General features: G+C 47.0%; 1 protein-coding gene across 1 annotated transcript in view; it reads right to left on the reverse strand.

Annotated features, from left to right (window-relative positions):
- pth3r (parathyroid hormone 3 receptor) overlaps nt 1-15,585 on the reverse strand; it is a 102,959-nt gene that overhangs the window by 27,943 nt on the left and 59,431 nt on the right. Inside the window, exon 5 of the mRNA XM_060939512.1 lies at nt 13,949-14,059. Within this exon, the coding sequence (XP_060795495.1) occupies nt 13,949-14,059 (111 nt within the window). The remainder of the gene's footprint in view (nt 1-13,948; nt 14,060-15,585) is intronic.

Genomic DNA, 15,585 nt, shown 5'->3' on the forward strand with positions numbered 1-15,585 from the left:
ATGTCTTAAAACTAGTGTATTTATACTAAAAACAAGTAAAGTTGTACTACTCATTTTAACATGCTAGATACTTTGTCCCCCAACCAACAGTTTGACTATTTCATCTGGGCGTATTGGTGTGCTCTGTTTAAGTAAGTGTTTATACCAACTGAGACCGCCAAATAAATCAAAATCAAAACAACAAACCAATCCATTTTGTAGCCTATTTTTGTTGCCAGATTGACAATACAACAATTCATTTCATTTAGTTATCTGTTTTGTGTTAAGAGATTAAAAGAAAGGATAAGATGCTTGAAATAAGAAATTCTGACTTTGACAAACTTGTCATGGTTAATATAACACCGATGAAATTATGGTAATTCTCATTTTAAGACAGAACTTACTCATAACCAGTAATAAAATCTCAATAACAAGTTATAATACCTTATTAAGATAACTGAGGGAAAAAAATGCTTAAAGTAAGTGAAATACTCTTACACAAAACCTGCCTGGAAAGGAGAATTATCTTGGCAGACAAATAACAAGCATATTTTGTCTTGATTTAAGATATTTAATCTTGGTTAGATTTTACTTTTTGCAGTGCAATGAACTTGGCACTGTGCTTTTTGCAGGTTTGAGGATCTTTGATGTCTTTGGTAGACAGCCACGCTCTGTTGCCTGGATTATATTGGGGGGTTTCTCCTCTGTGACAGTCAGCAAATTGCTTATATCTTTGCATCACTTGCTCTAGGTGCTGGTGGACACTTTCCCACACCTGTTCACTGCATTTAACCCAGTCGTTGACTGTGGGTACATTAGTGGGAGAGTTGTTTCATGGGAAAAGGGGAGGTTGATAGCTACATATGTATTGGAATGGTGTGAGTTGGATAGCAGAATGGCTTAGCGAGTTCTGGACATATTCAGTCTATGACAGGAACTGAGCCCAGTCCTTCTGGTTCTCAGAGCAGAATACCTGAAGGAAGCATCCAATCTCCTGGGTGGCTTTTTCCACCTGGCCATTTGACTGAGGGTAGTAGCCAGAAGTTAAGCTCACTGACACTCCCAATTTGTCCCTAAATTTCACCCAGAGTCATGATGTGAACTGGTCCCTCAATCACTGTCTATGTCCTCGGGGATGCCCAAGTACCGGAAAACAATTTCAAAGGCTGTGGAGAGACCTGCTAAGGGGATGAGTCTTAAGGATTTGGAGAAGCAGTCGATGAAAATGATAACTGTTATTTTGAGGTTTGGGAAGGTCAGTGATAAAGTTGATGGTGATGTGGGACCATAGATGGTGAGGTGTGGGTAATGGCATGAGTCTACCCACTGAGAGGGTCCAGGACACTTTAGCCTGTGCACATGCTGAACATGAGGAAATGAGTTGGTTGATATCCGTGAGCATGTTAGGCCACCAGTACTTTGATTTGGGTAACTGTTAAGTTCCTTGGCTGCCTGGGTGTCCAGTAGTGGGGGTAGTGTTTGCTCAAGTGATAAGTCAGCCTCGAATACGTGGAGGAACATATACATGAGATTGGGAGGGCAGCTTTCAGGAATGTGATATGGTAGGGTCTGCGCAAGTTCTTGACAGTAAACACGGTATAATGCGTCAGCCTTGGTATTTTTGGAGCCAGGTCTGTATGCGATGGTGAATTGGAATCAGGTGAAGAATAGTACCCAGCAAGCTTGACAGGAGTTAATTTTTTTTTGGCTGCTTTGAGATATTCCAAGTTCTTGTGGTCAGTGTATATGGTGAACTTGTAGGTGGCTCCTTTCAGCCAGTCTTGCCACTCCTCTCACTTCAACTTGACTGTAAAAAGTTCTCAGTTACTAATGTCATAGTTCTGTTCTGTGGGTGTGAGTTTTTTTTTTAAAGAATGCCATGGGGTGTAAATTGGGCTTCTCACCAAAATGCTGTGATAGTACTGCTTCCACCCCAACTCAGAAGCATCCACTTCAACAATGAAGGGTTTCGTGGGATGAGGGTGTTTCAGGATGGGAGCAGAAATGAAGGCTGTTTTGATCTGGCTAAAGGCTTTGTTAGCCTCAGAGTTCCACTGTAAGCATTTTGGCCTTTTTTCAGTAGGGTCGTCAGTGGGGAGGCAATGGAGCAATGATAAATCAGCAATAGAAATTGACGAATCCCAGGAAATGTTGGAGTTACTTAAAAGTGGTGGGGATTAGCCAGGTAGTGACTGCTGTGACCTTGTCTTGGTCCATGGTGACTCCCTGCATGCTGACAATGTAGCCCAGAAAGGAGATTTGAGTGATGTGGAACTCACACTTTTCTGCTTTGACGAATGGGTGATTGTCCAACAGTTTGGCCAAGACTTCCTTGACATGGGCCTCATGACTTGACATGGGTCTCATGAAGTCCAGAGAGTAAATGAGGATATAGTTGATATATACAATGACAAACTTGCCTGGCATTTCCCTCAAGATATCATTAATTAGGCACTGGAACACACTTGGTGTACATATGTGTGGCAGCGGGGGCGTGGCCAAGCATCAGTCTGTGACAGGAGGGCGGAGTCAGGGAAGGTAAGTGGCAAAATCACTACACCTGATGTCAATTAACCTGTGTTTGTGTGTCTTCCCAGTGACCGCGCCCTATATAAAGAGAGAGAGAGCAGAGGAAGGCAGCTCTCTCTGGAACCAGTCAACTGGTGTGTGTGGTGTGACTGGAGAGATTTGTGTCTGAAAAGAACGAATAAAAGAGCATTATGGAACTTTATTCTGGCCTGCCGTCTTTCTGTGCTCCTCCCCCTCCTACGAACTGCCACAGTGGTGCCGAAACCCGGGACGGAGCACAGGAAAAGAACAGCCCCATGGAGCCCTCCACCTTCGCGGACCTGGTCCACGCCCTCACCACGGCCCAGCAGAGCCAGCACCAGGCGCTAATCACCCTCCGGAAGGAGCAAGAGCGCCGGTTCGAGGCCCTGGTGCTGGCGCAGCAGGAAGATCGTCAGGCGTTCCGGCACCTCCTCGCGTCGGCGGGGTCCACCAGCGCTCCCACCGCGGGCCCGTCCCCCCCCATCCTAACCAAGATGGGCCCGCAAGACGACCCCGAGGCATTCATCACGCTCTTCGAGCAAGTCGCGGAGACCTCGGGGTGGCCGATGGAGCAGCGCGCGGCGCGCCTTCTCCCCCTGCTAACAGGAGAGGCGCAGCTGGCCGCGCTACAGCTCCCCGCTGACCGCCGGCTGGCCTACGCGGACCTTCGCCGGGCCGTCCTCCAGCGGGTGGGGCGCACCCCCGAACAACAACGACGGCGCTTCCGCGCTCTGCGGCTGGAGGAAGTCGGCCGGCCGTTCGCGTTTGGCCAGCAGCTCCGGGACGCCTGCTGGCGGTGGTTGAGGGCCAACAACTGCGACGCCGAGGGAATTCTCGATCAGGTGGTGCTGGAGCAGTTCATCGGCCGCCTGCCAGAGGGAACCGCGGAGTGGGTCCAGTGCCACCGCCCGGCGTCGCTGGATCAGGCCATCGAGTTGGCGGAGGACCATTTGGCGGCTGTTCCGACGGCAGGACAGCGAACATCCTCTTCTCTCCTCTCCTCTCTCTCTCTCCCCCTCTCTCCTCCTGTGTCTCGTCCTCACCCTGTTCCCCCACCGCGGAGGCGGGGGCTGGCCCCACCCCAGCCGGCCCGTCGCACCCGCAGTGTCCTCCCGTTTTTCCCTTCCGTGTCTGTCTCTTCCCCCCCTCAGGTGAGTGAGCCCCGGGGCGCCAGTGCAGAGAGGAAGCCCGGGCTGGTTTTCTGGCGCTGCGGGGAGCCGGGCCACCTCCAACAGCAGTGTTCGGCAATGGAAGTGGGCGCGGTGGTTCGGATCCCCGACGCGCCAGGAGCTGCCCTCGATCGGGCCGGAGCGTATCGCATACCGGTGAGTATCCAAGGGGATACATATCAGGCATTGGTGGATTCCGGTTGTAATCAGACCTCAATCCACCAAAGCCTGGTGCAAGACGAGGCATTGGGGGGAGCACAGGGGGTGAAGGTGTTGTGTGTGCACGGGGATGTTCACAGCTACCCATTGGTGTCGGTCCACATTTTGTTCCGAGGGGAAAAATTTATAGTAAAGGCGGCGGTTAATCCTCGCCTCACCCACTCGATAATTTTGGGGACGGATTGGCCGGGATTCGGGGAGTTGATGAGTCATCTAGTGAAGAGTGGGTCCTGCCATAGGTCAGCAGGGGGAGGTCCCGGTGTCGCTTTGGCGGGGGCAGCTGTCGCAGAGCCGTCCACGTCATCTTCGCGTCAGAGTGAGGAGCCGCAGGCTCCTCCTCCCTCTCTCGGGGAATCCCTTGCGGATTTCCCGTTAGAGCAGTCGCGAGACGAGACTCTGCGGCATGCGTTTGACCAAGTGAGAGTAATCGATGGTCAAACGCTCCAGCCAAACGCCACCCCGTCCTTCCCCTATTTTTCTATTATGAGAGATAGATTATACCGAGTGACGCAGGACACTCAGACGAAAGAGCAAATCACCCAGCTTTTGATTCCAAAAAGCCGCCGGGAATTGGTATTCCAGGCGGCTCACTTTAATCCCATGGCTGGACACTTAGGGCAGGATAAGACACTAGCCCGAATAATGGCCCGATTCTATTGGCCGGGGATTCGCGGCGATGTCCGTAAGTGGTGTACGGCATGCCGCGAATGCCAGTTAGTAAATCCAGCGGCCATTCCAAAAGCGCCTTTGCGCCCCCTACCATTAATCGAGACCCCGTTCGAAAGGGTTGGGATGGATCTCGTCGGGCCATTAGATCGGTCAACACGAGGGTACCACTTTATATTAGTTCTGGTGGACTATGCAACGCGATACCCGGAAGCGGTGCCTCTTCGCAATATCTCAGCACGCAGTATTGCGGAGGCACTCTTCCGCATCATCTCCCGAGTTGGAATCCCGAAAGAGATTCTGACTGACCAAGGCACCTCGTTTATGTCACGAACACTGAGCGAACTGTATAGACTATTAGGTATTAAGCCGATCCGCACCAGCGTGTATCACTCACAAACGGACGGTTTAGTTGAACGGTTCAATCGCGCCCTCAAGAATATAATTAAAAAATTCGTAAGTGAGGACGCACGTAACTGGGATAAATGGCTCGAACCCTTGTTATTTGCAGTGCGAGAGGTCCCCCAAGCCTCCACGGGGTTCTCCCCGTTTGAATTGTTATACGGGCGTAAGCCGCGCGGCATTTTAGACGTGCTGCAAGAAAATTGGGAGGAGGGACCTTCACCCAGTAAAAATGAAATTCAATACGTTATTGACCTGCGCGCAAAACTCCACACGCTCACACACCTAACCCAGGAGAATTTGCGGCAGGCCCAAGAACGGCAAACCCGCCTGTATGACAGGGGTACGCGCCTTAGGGAGTTCGCACCGGGAGATAAAGTACTCGTACTGTTGCCCACATCGAGCTCCAAATTGATCGCCAGGTGGCAAGGACCCTTTGAGGTCACACGGCGAGTCGGGGACGTCGACTATGAGGTGAGGCGAACGGACAGAGGTGGGGCACTACAGATTTACCACCTCAATCTACTCAAACTCTGGAACGAGGAGGTCCCCGTAGCGTTGGTGTCGGTGGTTCCGGAGAAGGCGGAGCTGGGGCCGGAGGTTCAAAAGGGCACATTGGCATCGCATACCTCTCCGGTCCCCTGTGGAGACCACCTCTCCCCGACCCAACTCGCAGAGGTCGCCCAGTTGCAGACCGAGTTTTCGGACGTGTTCTCGCCTCTGCCCGGCCGCACCGACCTCATAGAGCACCACATTGAGACGCCCCCGGGGGTGGTAGTGCGTAGCCGCCCTTACAGGCTGCCCGAACACAAGAAAAAAGTGGTTCGGGAAGAACTCGAGGCCATGCTCGAGATGGGCATCGTCGAGGAGTCCCACAGTGACTGGAGCAGCCCAGTGGTCTTGGTTCCCAAGGCCGATGGGTCGGTCCGGTTCTGTGTGGACTACCGAAAAGTCAACGCGGTGTCTAAATTCGACGCGTACCCAATGCCTCGTATTGACGAGTTGCTCGATCGGCTAGGCACGGCTCGCTTTTACTCGACACTGGATTTGACAAAGGGTTATTGGCAGATCCCCTTGACTCCATTATCCCGAGAAAAAACGGCCTTTTCCACACCGTTCGGCTTACACCAGTTTGTCACACTTCCTTTTGGGCTGTTTGGGGCGCCCGCTACATTTCAGCGGCTGATGGACAGGGTCCTCCGCCCCCACGCCACTTATGCAGCCGCATACCTCGACGATATCATTATTTATAGTAATGACTGGCAGCGGCACTTACAACACCTGAGGGCCGTCCTTAAGTCGCTGAGGCGAGCGGGTCTCACAGCCAACCCAAAGAAGTGTGCGATTGGGCGGGTGGAAGTACGGTATCTGGGCTTCCACTTGGGCAACGGGCAGGTGCGTCCCCAAATTAACAAGACAGCAGCAATTGCGGCCTGCCCGAGGCCCAAGACCAAAAAGGGGGTGAGACAGTTCCTGGGGCTGGCTGGCTACTATCGTAGGTTTATACCTAACTATTCGGACGTCACCAGCCCGCTGACTGATCTCACTAAAAAGGGGGCACCAGATCCGGTCCAGTGGACGGAGCAATGCCAGCGGGCTTTCTCTGAGGTAAAGGCTGCACTGTGCGGGGGGCCACTATTACACTCCCCTGACTTTTCTCTCCCTTTTATGTTACAGACGGATGCGTCGGACAGAGGGCTGGGGGCCGTGTTGTCCCAGGAGGTGGAGGGGGAGGATCGTCCCGTGCTGTACATCAGCAGAAAGCTGTCGGTACGCGAGGGGCGCTACAGCACGATAGAGAAGGAGTGCCTCGCGATCAAGTGGGCGGTCCTCGCCCTCCGCTACTACCTGCTGGGACGCCCTTTCACCCTCTGTTCGGACCACGCGCCCCTCCAGTGGCTCCACCGCATGAAGGATGCCAACGCGCGGATCACCCGTTGGTATCTGGCACTCCAACCCTTTAATTTCAAGGTGATCCACAGGCCGGGGGCGCAGATGGTTGTGGCGGACTTTCTCTCCCGTCAAGGGGGGGGGGGGAGTCGGCTGCAGGCCGGACGGCCGCCCGGCCTGAGTCGGGCGGTGGGGGTATGTGGCAGCGGGGGCGTGGCCAAGCATCAGTCTGTGACAGGAGGGCGGAGTCAGGGAAGGTAAGTGGCAAAATCACTACACCTGATGTCAATTAACCTGTGTTTGTGTGTCTTCCCAGTGACCGCGCCCTATATAAAGAGAGAGAGAGCAGAGGAAGGCAGCTCTCTCTGGAACCAGTCAACTGGTGTGTGTGGTGTGACTGGAGAGATTTGTGTCTGAAAAGAACGAATAAAAGAGCATTATGGAACTTTATTCTGGCCTGCCGTCTTTCTGTGCTCCTCCCCCTCCTACGAACTGCCACAATATGGTATGACACAGTACTCATAGTGGCCAGAGGTGGGGCTAAATGCCATCTTCCACTCATTGCTTTCATGTATGTGTACCAGGTTGTAGATGCTACGAAGGTCCAGCTTGTTGAATATCTTGGTCGAGTGAAGTTGTTCCAGGGCTGATAGAACTAGAGGCAAGGGATACGGGTATTTCACCATGATCTGATTAAGGCCATGGTAGTTGATGGATGGCCTCAGACCCTCTCCTTTCTTCTGCACAAAGAAGAATCCTGCAGAGGCAGGTGACGTGGATGGATGGCTATACCCCTTTTGTCGAGCCTCCTGTAGATAATCCTCCATAGCTTTTTGCTCTGAGATTGTCAGAGTGTAGATTCAGCAGCGAGGAGGCATAGTGCCAGGAAGAAGCTTAATGGCAGAGCCATAGGGACGATGAGGAGGGAGCCCACTGGCTTTGCCCTTGCTGAAGACTTCCATATGTCCCCAGTAGAATTCAGGTATGTGGGCCGTGGTGGTGACTTCAGGACTTTCCACAGTGGTGGAAGCAACTGTGAGGTTTAAGAGATGGAGACAGTGTTGTATGCAAGATGTGAGTCACTGTCCTGCCAGGAGATCGGAGGATTGTGTGGCTGTAGCCAGTGGAACCCCAAGATGATGGCCTCATTCTGGGTCTTGGTGAGCAGGAAGGAGACGGTTTCCTGATGTAGAGCACTGACTTGTAGAGTGAGGGATTGTGTGTGGTTATGAGCCCCATGGGCCCACTATTGATGGTCCTGATACTCAGTGGCTGCTGGAGTTTTTGTGTGGGCACCTACAGCTTCTGAGCAATCTTGCTGTCCATGAAGATGTCCACGGCCTCTGAGTCTATTAGTAGGCATATCAGGTGAAAATTCAAATTCAATCCAAGTTGCTTGAAACAGATTTCATTGCATTCAGAATTGAATGCAGAATATCATACTTTTTTACTGAATTAAAATGTTTATCCATTCCTGAGATATTACAAATCAAAGCTTGAAAAAGCAGCTTAATTTTTAGAAAACTGATGTAATATTATGTATGAGGATAACATGGTCCAAAATGAGCCTAATTAACAAATGAGATCAAATGTTTTTTCATAATAACTTTTCTAGTTTTCAAGATATTTACATGAAAATTGGCAGGCACATAGATGATTGTATACTGAATACAAAGTTTGAGAAATTAGTAAAAACGAATTATGCTAATTAGTGTTTAATTAGTATTAATTATGCTAATTAGGTTTAAAAACAGTTAAATTGGTACACTCAATAAAAAAGTAATAAAAGATTATTTCTAATACCCTCTTTGTGCTCTGTAGGCCTTTGTTTTTCTCAAAAGTAGGGCCTACTAGTGTTTATATTAAAGAATATAAATGATAATATTCACAGCTTTCAAGGCTAACCTCAAAAAAACTGTGTGAGCCACATCCAATAAACAGTTCCAATTGACTGAATTGAAATTGACACACGTTTCTGACTTCCATTTTTTTAAAATATAATAATAACCACCAAGATCTCAATATTTTTCATCAAAACAACTACAGTTGTATTCTAAAATAGTTATTTATTTGCATGAATCAGTTTTATTTTTATGGGTGGCATGGTGGTGTAGTGGTTAGCACGGTCGCCTCACAGCAAGAAGGTTCTGGGTTCGAAGCCGGCGAGGGCCTTTCTGTGTGGAGTTTGCATGTTCTCCCCGTGTCTGCATGGGTTTCCTCTGGGTGCTCCAGTTTCCCCCACAGTCCAAAGACATGCAGATAGGTTAACATGGGGCGGCCTTGGGCTGAGGTGCCCTTGAGCAAGGTACCTGACCCCTGACTGCTCCCCGGGCGCTGTAGTGTGGCTGCCCACTGCTCTGGGTGTGTGTGCGTGCGTGTGTTCACTGCTTCAGATGGGTTAAATGCAGAGGATGAATTTCACTGTGCTTGAAGTGTGCATGTGACAAATAAAAGTTTCTTCTTCTTCTATTTGAAAAAATAAATCAATAAAGCTATGAAAGCTCACTTCAAAGTCTCCCATAAATCATAACATCAAAACTAACTGATGGAAATTTTTGCTGAATACTTCATCAGAAACAGTGAGAGCGAGAGAACATCCTTATAAAAGTTATCTGATTGATATTCATGAGTAATCCAGTCAGAAACCAAACAGAAGGGAGCCTGACTGCTTTCCCATGACTCAAAAAGCACCGGCAGTTTCCCAACGTCACGCGAGCAGAGAGTCTACTCTGTTGTATGAACTTCAACCTGCTGTTACTCCCAAAGTACTGAACAGATCTTAACAAGATACGTTTCTTTGGAAAGCAGAAATTATAAGCTTTTTAATGATGGTATTCACGATAGAAAATATTCAAGAATTAAGCAATGACACATTTGGAAATTTAGATGAGCGTCTGCATGCACAATTTTCACAGCACGGCCAGCGAGCGTCTGATATGCCTACTATTAGGGCAGAGAGAACGTGGGCCGACTCTGACAGCTTTATCAGTACATCAATCTTGAATGACTTGAAAGAGAGATGTTTAGAGGGACTCACCGAGAGAGGGGAAGTGGTGCTCAGATCTCTCTCGGCTCCGTGAATGTCTTTGAGCCTTTTGAACAAGAAGGGCAGTGTGCCAGAAGATGTGTGGCCTCCTCATAGTAGAAACACAGTCCCTCCTTACATCTCTGTTTGCATTCTGAGTGGGCCACTCTGGTGTGAGAGATGTCCATGGGCACTGAGGTTTCAGTGACAGGGGTTTCAGATGTGGAGCCTAGCAATGATGATCGGTTTTGAAGAACGTTATCGAGGCAGCTGGACATGTCAATGAGTGAGTCTAATGTGCCTTGCTCATCTCGACATGCTAGTTCCGTGAGGATGTGAGGGTAAAGCTTTTGACAGAAGGATTGCTTTAAGGGCTGGTTCATTCCATTCACTTCCAGCTGCGAGTGTGCAGAACTCCAGCACATATTCTGCCACTCATCAATTCCCCTGCTTAATGGTGAGGAGTTTTTCACTGATCTCCACGCCTTCAGGACTATGTTCAAAAACCCGGCGAAACATTTCTATAAAGTGGTCATAGGATGTTGTAGGTTTGCAGCCTTTCTCCCACACTGCAGTTGCCCATTTGAGTGCCTTCACAGTGACCAAGTTGATAAACTGGTCTCTCTTCTGTTGATCGGTGATGTGATCCCTGTTTGAGCTGTGAAATACAGGGATCACTGCAGCAGGAATGCCTTGCAGTCTGACACTCCTCTTGAAAACTTATCAGGTTGAGGGATGAGCGAGTTGGAGCTCATGACAGGCACTGGGAATGTTAAGAGCACTTGCAAAACAGCAGCGGTCAGCTGGGAAATGCAGGCTTCCATTTCACTGATACGCTGCTGTTGTTCTCCCAGAAAATGCCCCTATGCGGAAAACTCAGCCTGCCTTCTCTCGTCTGCTGCATCCATGGTGCTGGCGAAGCATTCTGTCAGGAGTGCAGGCGACAGATGGATGTAAATGCAGCAGAGAATTTATTAAAGCACGCTGGCAAACAAATCCAAATCGTGACGCAATGTCAACGTCAAAGAACAGGCAATGGTTAAGCAAGGCACAGAGCATCAGAGGCACAGACAAAGGGCAAAACCCAAAGTACAACCCCGATTCCAAAAAAGTTGGGACAAAGTACAAATTGTAAATAAAAACGGAATGCAATGATGTGGAAGTTTCAAAATTCCATATTTTATTCAGAATAGAACATAGATGACATATCAAATGTTTAAACTGAGAAAATGTATCATTTAAAGAGAAAAATTAGGTGATTTTAAATTTCATGACAACAACACATCTCAAAAAAGTTGGGACAAGGCCATGTTTCCCACTGTGAGACATCCCCTTTTCTCTTTACAACAGTCTGTAAACGTCTGGGGACTGAGGAGACAAGTTGCTCAAGTTTAGGGATAGGAATGTTAACCCATTTTTGTCTAATGTAGGATTCTAGTTGCTCAACTGTCTTAGGTCTTTTTTGTCTTATCTTCCGTTTTATGATGCACCAAATGTTTTCTATGGGTGAAAGATCTGGACTGCAGGCTGGCCAGTTCAGTACCCGGACCCTTCTTCTACGCAGCCATGATGCTGTAATTGATGCAGTATGTGGTTTGGCATTGTCATGTTGGAAAATGCAAGGTCTTCCCTGAAAGAGACGTCGTCTGGATGGGAGCATATGTTGCTCTGGAACCTGGATATACCTTTCAGCATTGATGGTGTCTTTCCAGATGTGCAAGCTGCCCATGCCACACGCACTAATGCAACCCCATACCATCAGAGATGCAGGCTTCTGAACTGAGCACTGATAACAACTTGGGTCGTCCTTCTCCTCTTTAGTCCGAATGACACGGCGTCCCTGATTTCCATAAAGAACTTCAAATTTTGATTCGTCTGACCACAGAACAGTTTTCCACTTTGCCACAGTCCATTTTAAATGAGCCTTGGCCCAGAGAAGACGTCTGTGCTTCTGGATCATGTTTAGATACGGCTTCTTCTTTGAACTATAGAGTTTTAGCTGGCAACGGCGGATGGCACGGTGAATTGTGTTCACAGATAATGTTCTCTGGAAATATTCCTGAGCCCATTTTGTGATTTCCAATACAGAAGCATGCCTGTATGTGATGCAGTGCCGTTCAAGGGCCCGAAGATCACGGGCACCCAGTATGGTTTTCCGGCCTTGACCCATACGCACAGAGATTCTTCCAGATTCTCTGAATCTTTTGATATTATGCACTGTAGATGATGATATGTTCAAACTCTTTGCAATTTTACACTGTCGAACTCCTTTCTGATATTGCTCCACTATTTGTCGGTGCAGAATTAGGGGGATTGGTGATCCTCTTCCCATCTTTACTTCTGAGAGCCGCTGCCACTCCAAGATGCTCTTTTTATACCCAGTCATGTTAATGACCTATTGCCAATTGACCTAATGAGTTGCAATTTGGTCCCCCAGCTGTTCCTTTTTTGTACCTTTAACTTTTCCAGCCTCTTATTGCCCCTGTCCCAACTTTTTTGAGATGTGTTGCTGTCATGAAATTTCAAATGAGCCAGTATTTGGCATGAAATTTCAAAATGTCTCACTTTCAACATTTGATATGTTGTCTATGTTCTATTGTGAATACAATATCAGTTTTTGAGATTTGTAAATTATTGCATTCCGTTTTTATTTACAATTTGTACTTTGTCCCAACTTTTTTGGAATCGGGGTTGTACAAAATAAAGTCAGAAAACCAGAAAAGCAATGCAATAACAAATGGCTTGGTAAAATCAAACACAAGTAACTGAGTGTATACTTTGCACTGTGTGTGTGTGTGTGTGTGTACTGAGAGCCATTATATACTGCACATTAATGAGGCTGTGATATGGAACAGGTGTGTGATAATCAGTACTCTGGAGACTGAGAGTGGTGTGCGGTGGCCATGTTTGAAGGCCACTGTGAAATCTGGAAAGTGGAGTCTTGAGTGCGAGCAGGTGCAGATGTGACAATTTCAGGAGAACTTATATTTTTCAGATCTACTCATAGGTGGAAATATAAATAAACTTATTCTGACACAAATAACATGGCAAATGTAGTAATAATAATAATAATATTATTATTATTATTATTTCTCATCTCATTATCTCTAGCCGCTTTATCCTGTTCTACAGGGTCGCGGGCAAGCTGGAGCCTATCCCAGCTGACTACGGGCGAAAGGCGGGGTACACCCTGGACAAGTTGCCAGGTCATCACAGGGCTGACACATAGACACAGACAACATTCACACTCACATTCACACCTACGGTCAATTTAGAGTCACCAGTTAACCTAACCTGCATGTCTTTGGACTGTGGGGGAAACCGGAGCACCCGGAGGAAACCCACGGGGAGAACATGCAAACTCCACACAGAAAGGCCCTCGCCGGCCCCGGGGCTCGAACCCGGACCTTCTTGCTGTGAGGCACCAGCGCTAACCACTACACCACCGTGCCGCCCTATTATTATTATTATTATTATTATTATTCAAATTTGCTCAGTACTATTGCTTTCACTGCAGGCTGGAATATTTTGTACATCTTCAAACATCTTGACCTTACAGCTTACTTACTATAGCGGGAATTCCTAACAAACGCTAACCCCAAACTTTTTTATTCTTTTTTTAACACTATTTTTACCTCCGCCAAGCGGGTTATGTTTTCGGTAGTGTTGGTTTGTTTGTTGGTTTGTCCATTAGCAACATTAAGGAAAAAGTAATGAACGGATTGCTCTGAAATTTTTTTCCAGAGGTGTGACTGGGCACAAGTAACAATCCCATTAAATTTTGGCGGTGATCCGGATCACCTTCTGGATCCCGGATTTTTTTAAAGGATTCTTGGCAGAGGTCTGCACTCTCCGAGTGCTTTTCTAGTTACTCTTACAACCAATTATTGCTGTTAATATGAGCCCTATGAAGGCTACCACCACCACATCACTCCAGAGCCAATCATAACTTTACACATCAGTTCCAACCTAGCATTTATTTTAACTGAGCAGCTATTTGGTCATGTCAGCATTACAGAGTGTTTTTGGATTTGTCAGATATACAGACCTCTGTGGTCGAAATCGTAAACATACTCAGGGCAAGTCACAGCTACGAGTTGATTGCGCTTCCCTCTTGGCCAGCATATGATACCATCCCACTCCGGCATGCAGTCACTTTCTGAGAAAATAAAAAAAAAAAAATATATATATATATATATATATATATATATATATATATATATATATATATATAAATAACAATTGTGATTTTACAATATAACACTTAAAAAGTGTTTTATTCAATGAATACCACAGTAATTTCCCATTTGTATTACAAATATTTCATATTTTTTATACATGTATAGATGCATTTCTTGTTATGGAATGTTCTATAACTGCAGTTCTGACGGTACTGCAGCTGTAAAGCACAGGATTAAATTACAGTCACTGGCCACTTTATTAGGAACACAATGACAGCAGCACAATGTATAAAATCATGCAGATACAAATCAAGAGCTTCAGGTAATGTTCACTTCAAACATCAGAGTGGGAAAAATTGTGATCTCAAAGTGTGACTTTCACTGTGTGCCAGACGGACCAGTTTGAGTATTTCAGAAACTGCTGATCTCCTGGGGTTTTCACACACAACAGACTCTAGAGTTTACACAGAATGGTGCAAAAACCAAAAAAACGTTGAGTGAGCAACAGTGCTGTGGGTGGAAACAAACGCCTTGTTGATAAGAGAGGTCAGAGGAAAATGGACAGAATGGTTTGAGCTGCCAATAAGGATACAGTAACTCATATAATCACTCTTTACAACCATGCTGAGCAGAAAAGCATCTCAGCATGCAACAGCAGAAGACCACATTGGGTTTCACCCCTGCAGCCAAGAACAGGAATCTTAGAATCAAGAACATGTTCCTAGTAAAGTGGCCGGTGAATGTATTAATGCACTCATTCCAATATGTTATCGTTTTAAAGTGTCATTGTCCCACTTTATCAGCAGACACAGATGCAAATGCTGTTTCAGTTCTTTTAATAAACAATAACCAGGCAGACAGTAATCAGAAATCATATCACAAAATAGGCAAGGGAAAGGCGATCTGCAAACTGTGATTTCAGAGTTGATCCAAAACACTAGATACAGGGACGTAGCAAAAAGCTCAGAAAACCAGAAGAACTAGACAAGTAGAATAACAGGCTTGGTATGTCAGGTACTAGAGACACTGAGCAAATCTTTCACAGTGTGCAAGGTCCTTAAGTAGTGTGTCACCTTAATCCAATCGAAATGTTGTGGAAGGACCTGAAGCGAGCAGTTCATGTGAGGAAACCCATCAACATCCCAGAGTTGAAGCTGTTCTGTACGGAGGAACGGGATAAAATTCCTCCAAGCCGGTGTGCAGGACTGATCAACAGTTACCGGAAATATTTAGTTGCAGTTATTGCTGCACAAGGGGGTCACACCAGATACTGAAAGCAAAGGTTCACATACTTTTGCCACTCACAGATATGTAATATTGGATCATTTTCCTCAATAAATAAATGACCAAGTATAATATTTTTGTCTCATTCATTTAACTGGGTTCTCTTTATCTACTTTTAGGGCTTGTGTGAAAATCTGATGATGTTTTAGGTCATATTTATGCAGGAATATAGAAAATTCTAAAGGGTTCAAAAACTTTCAAGCACCACTGTAGTTATAGC

Source organism: Neoarius graeffei, chromosome 14, assembly GCF_027579695.1.
Source record: "Neoarius graeffei isolate fNeoGra1 chromosome 14, fNeoGra1.pri, whole genome shotgun sequence".
Taxonomy (NCBI): Eukaryota; Metazoa; Chordata; class Actinopteri; order Siluriformes; family Ariidae; genus Neoarius; species Neoarius graeffei.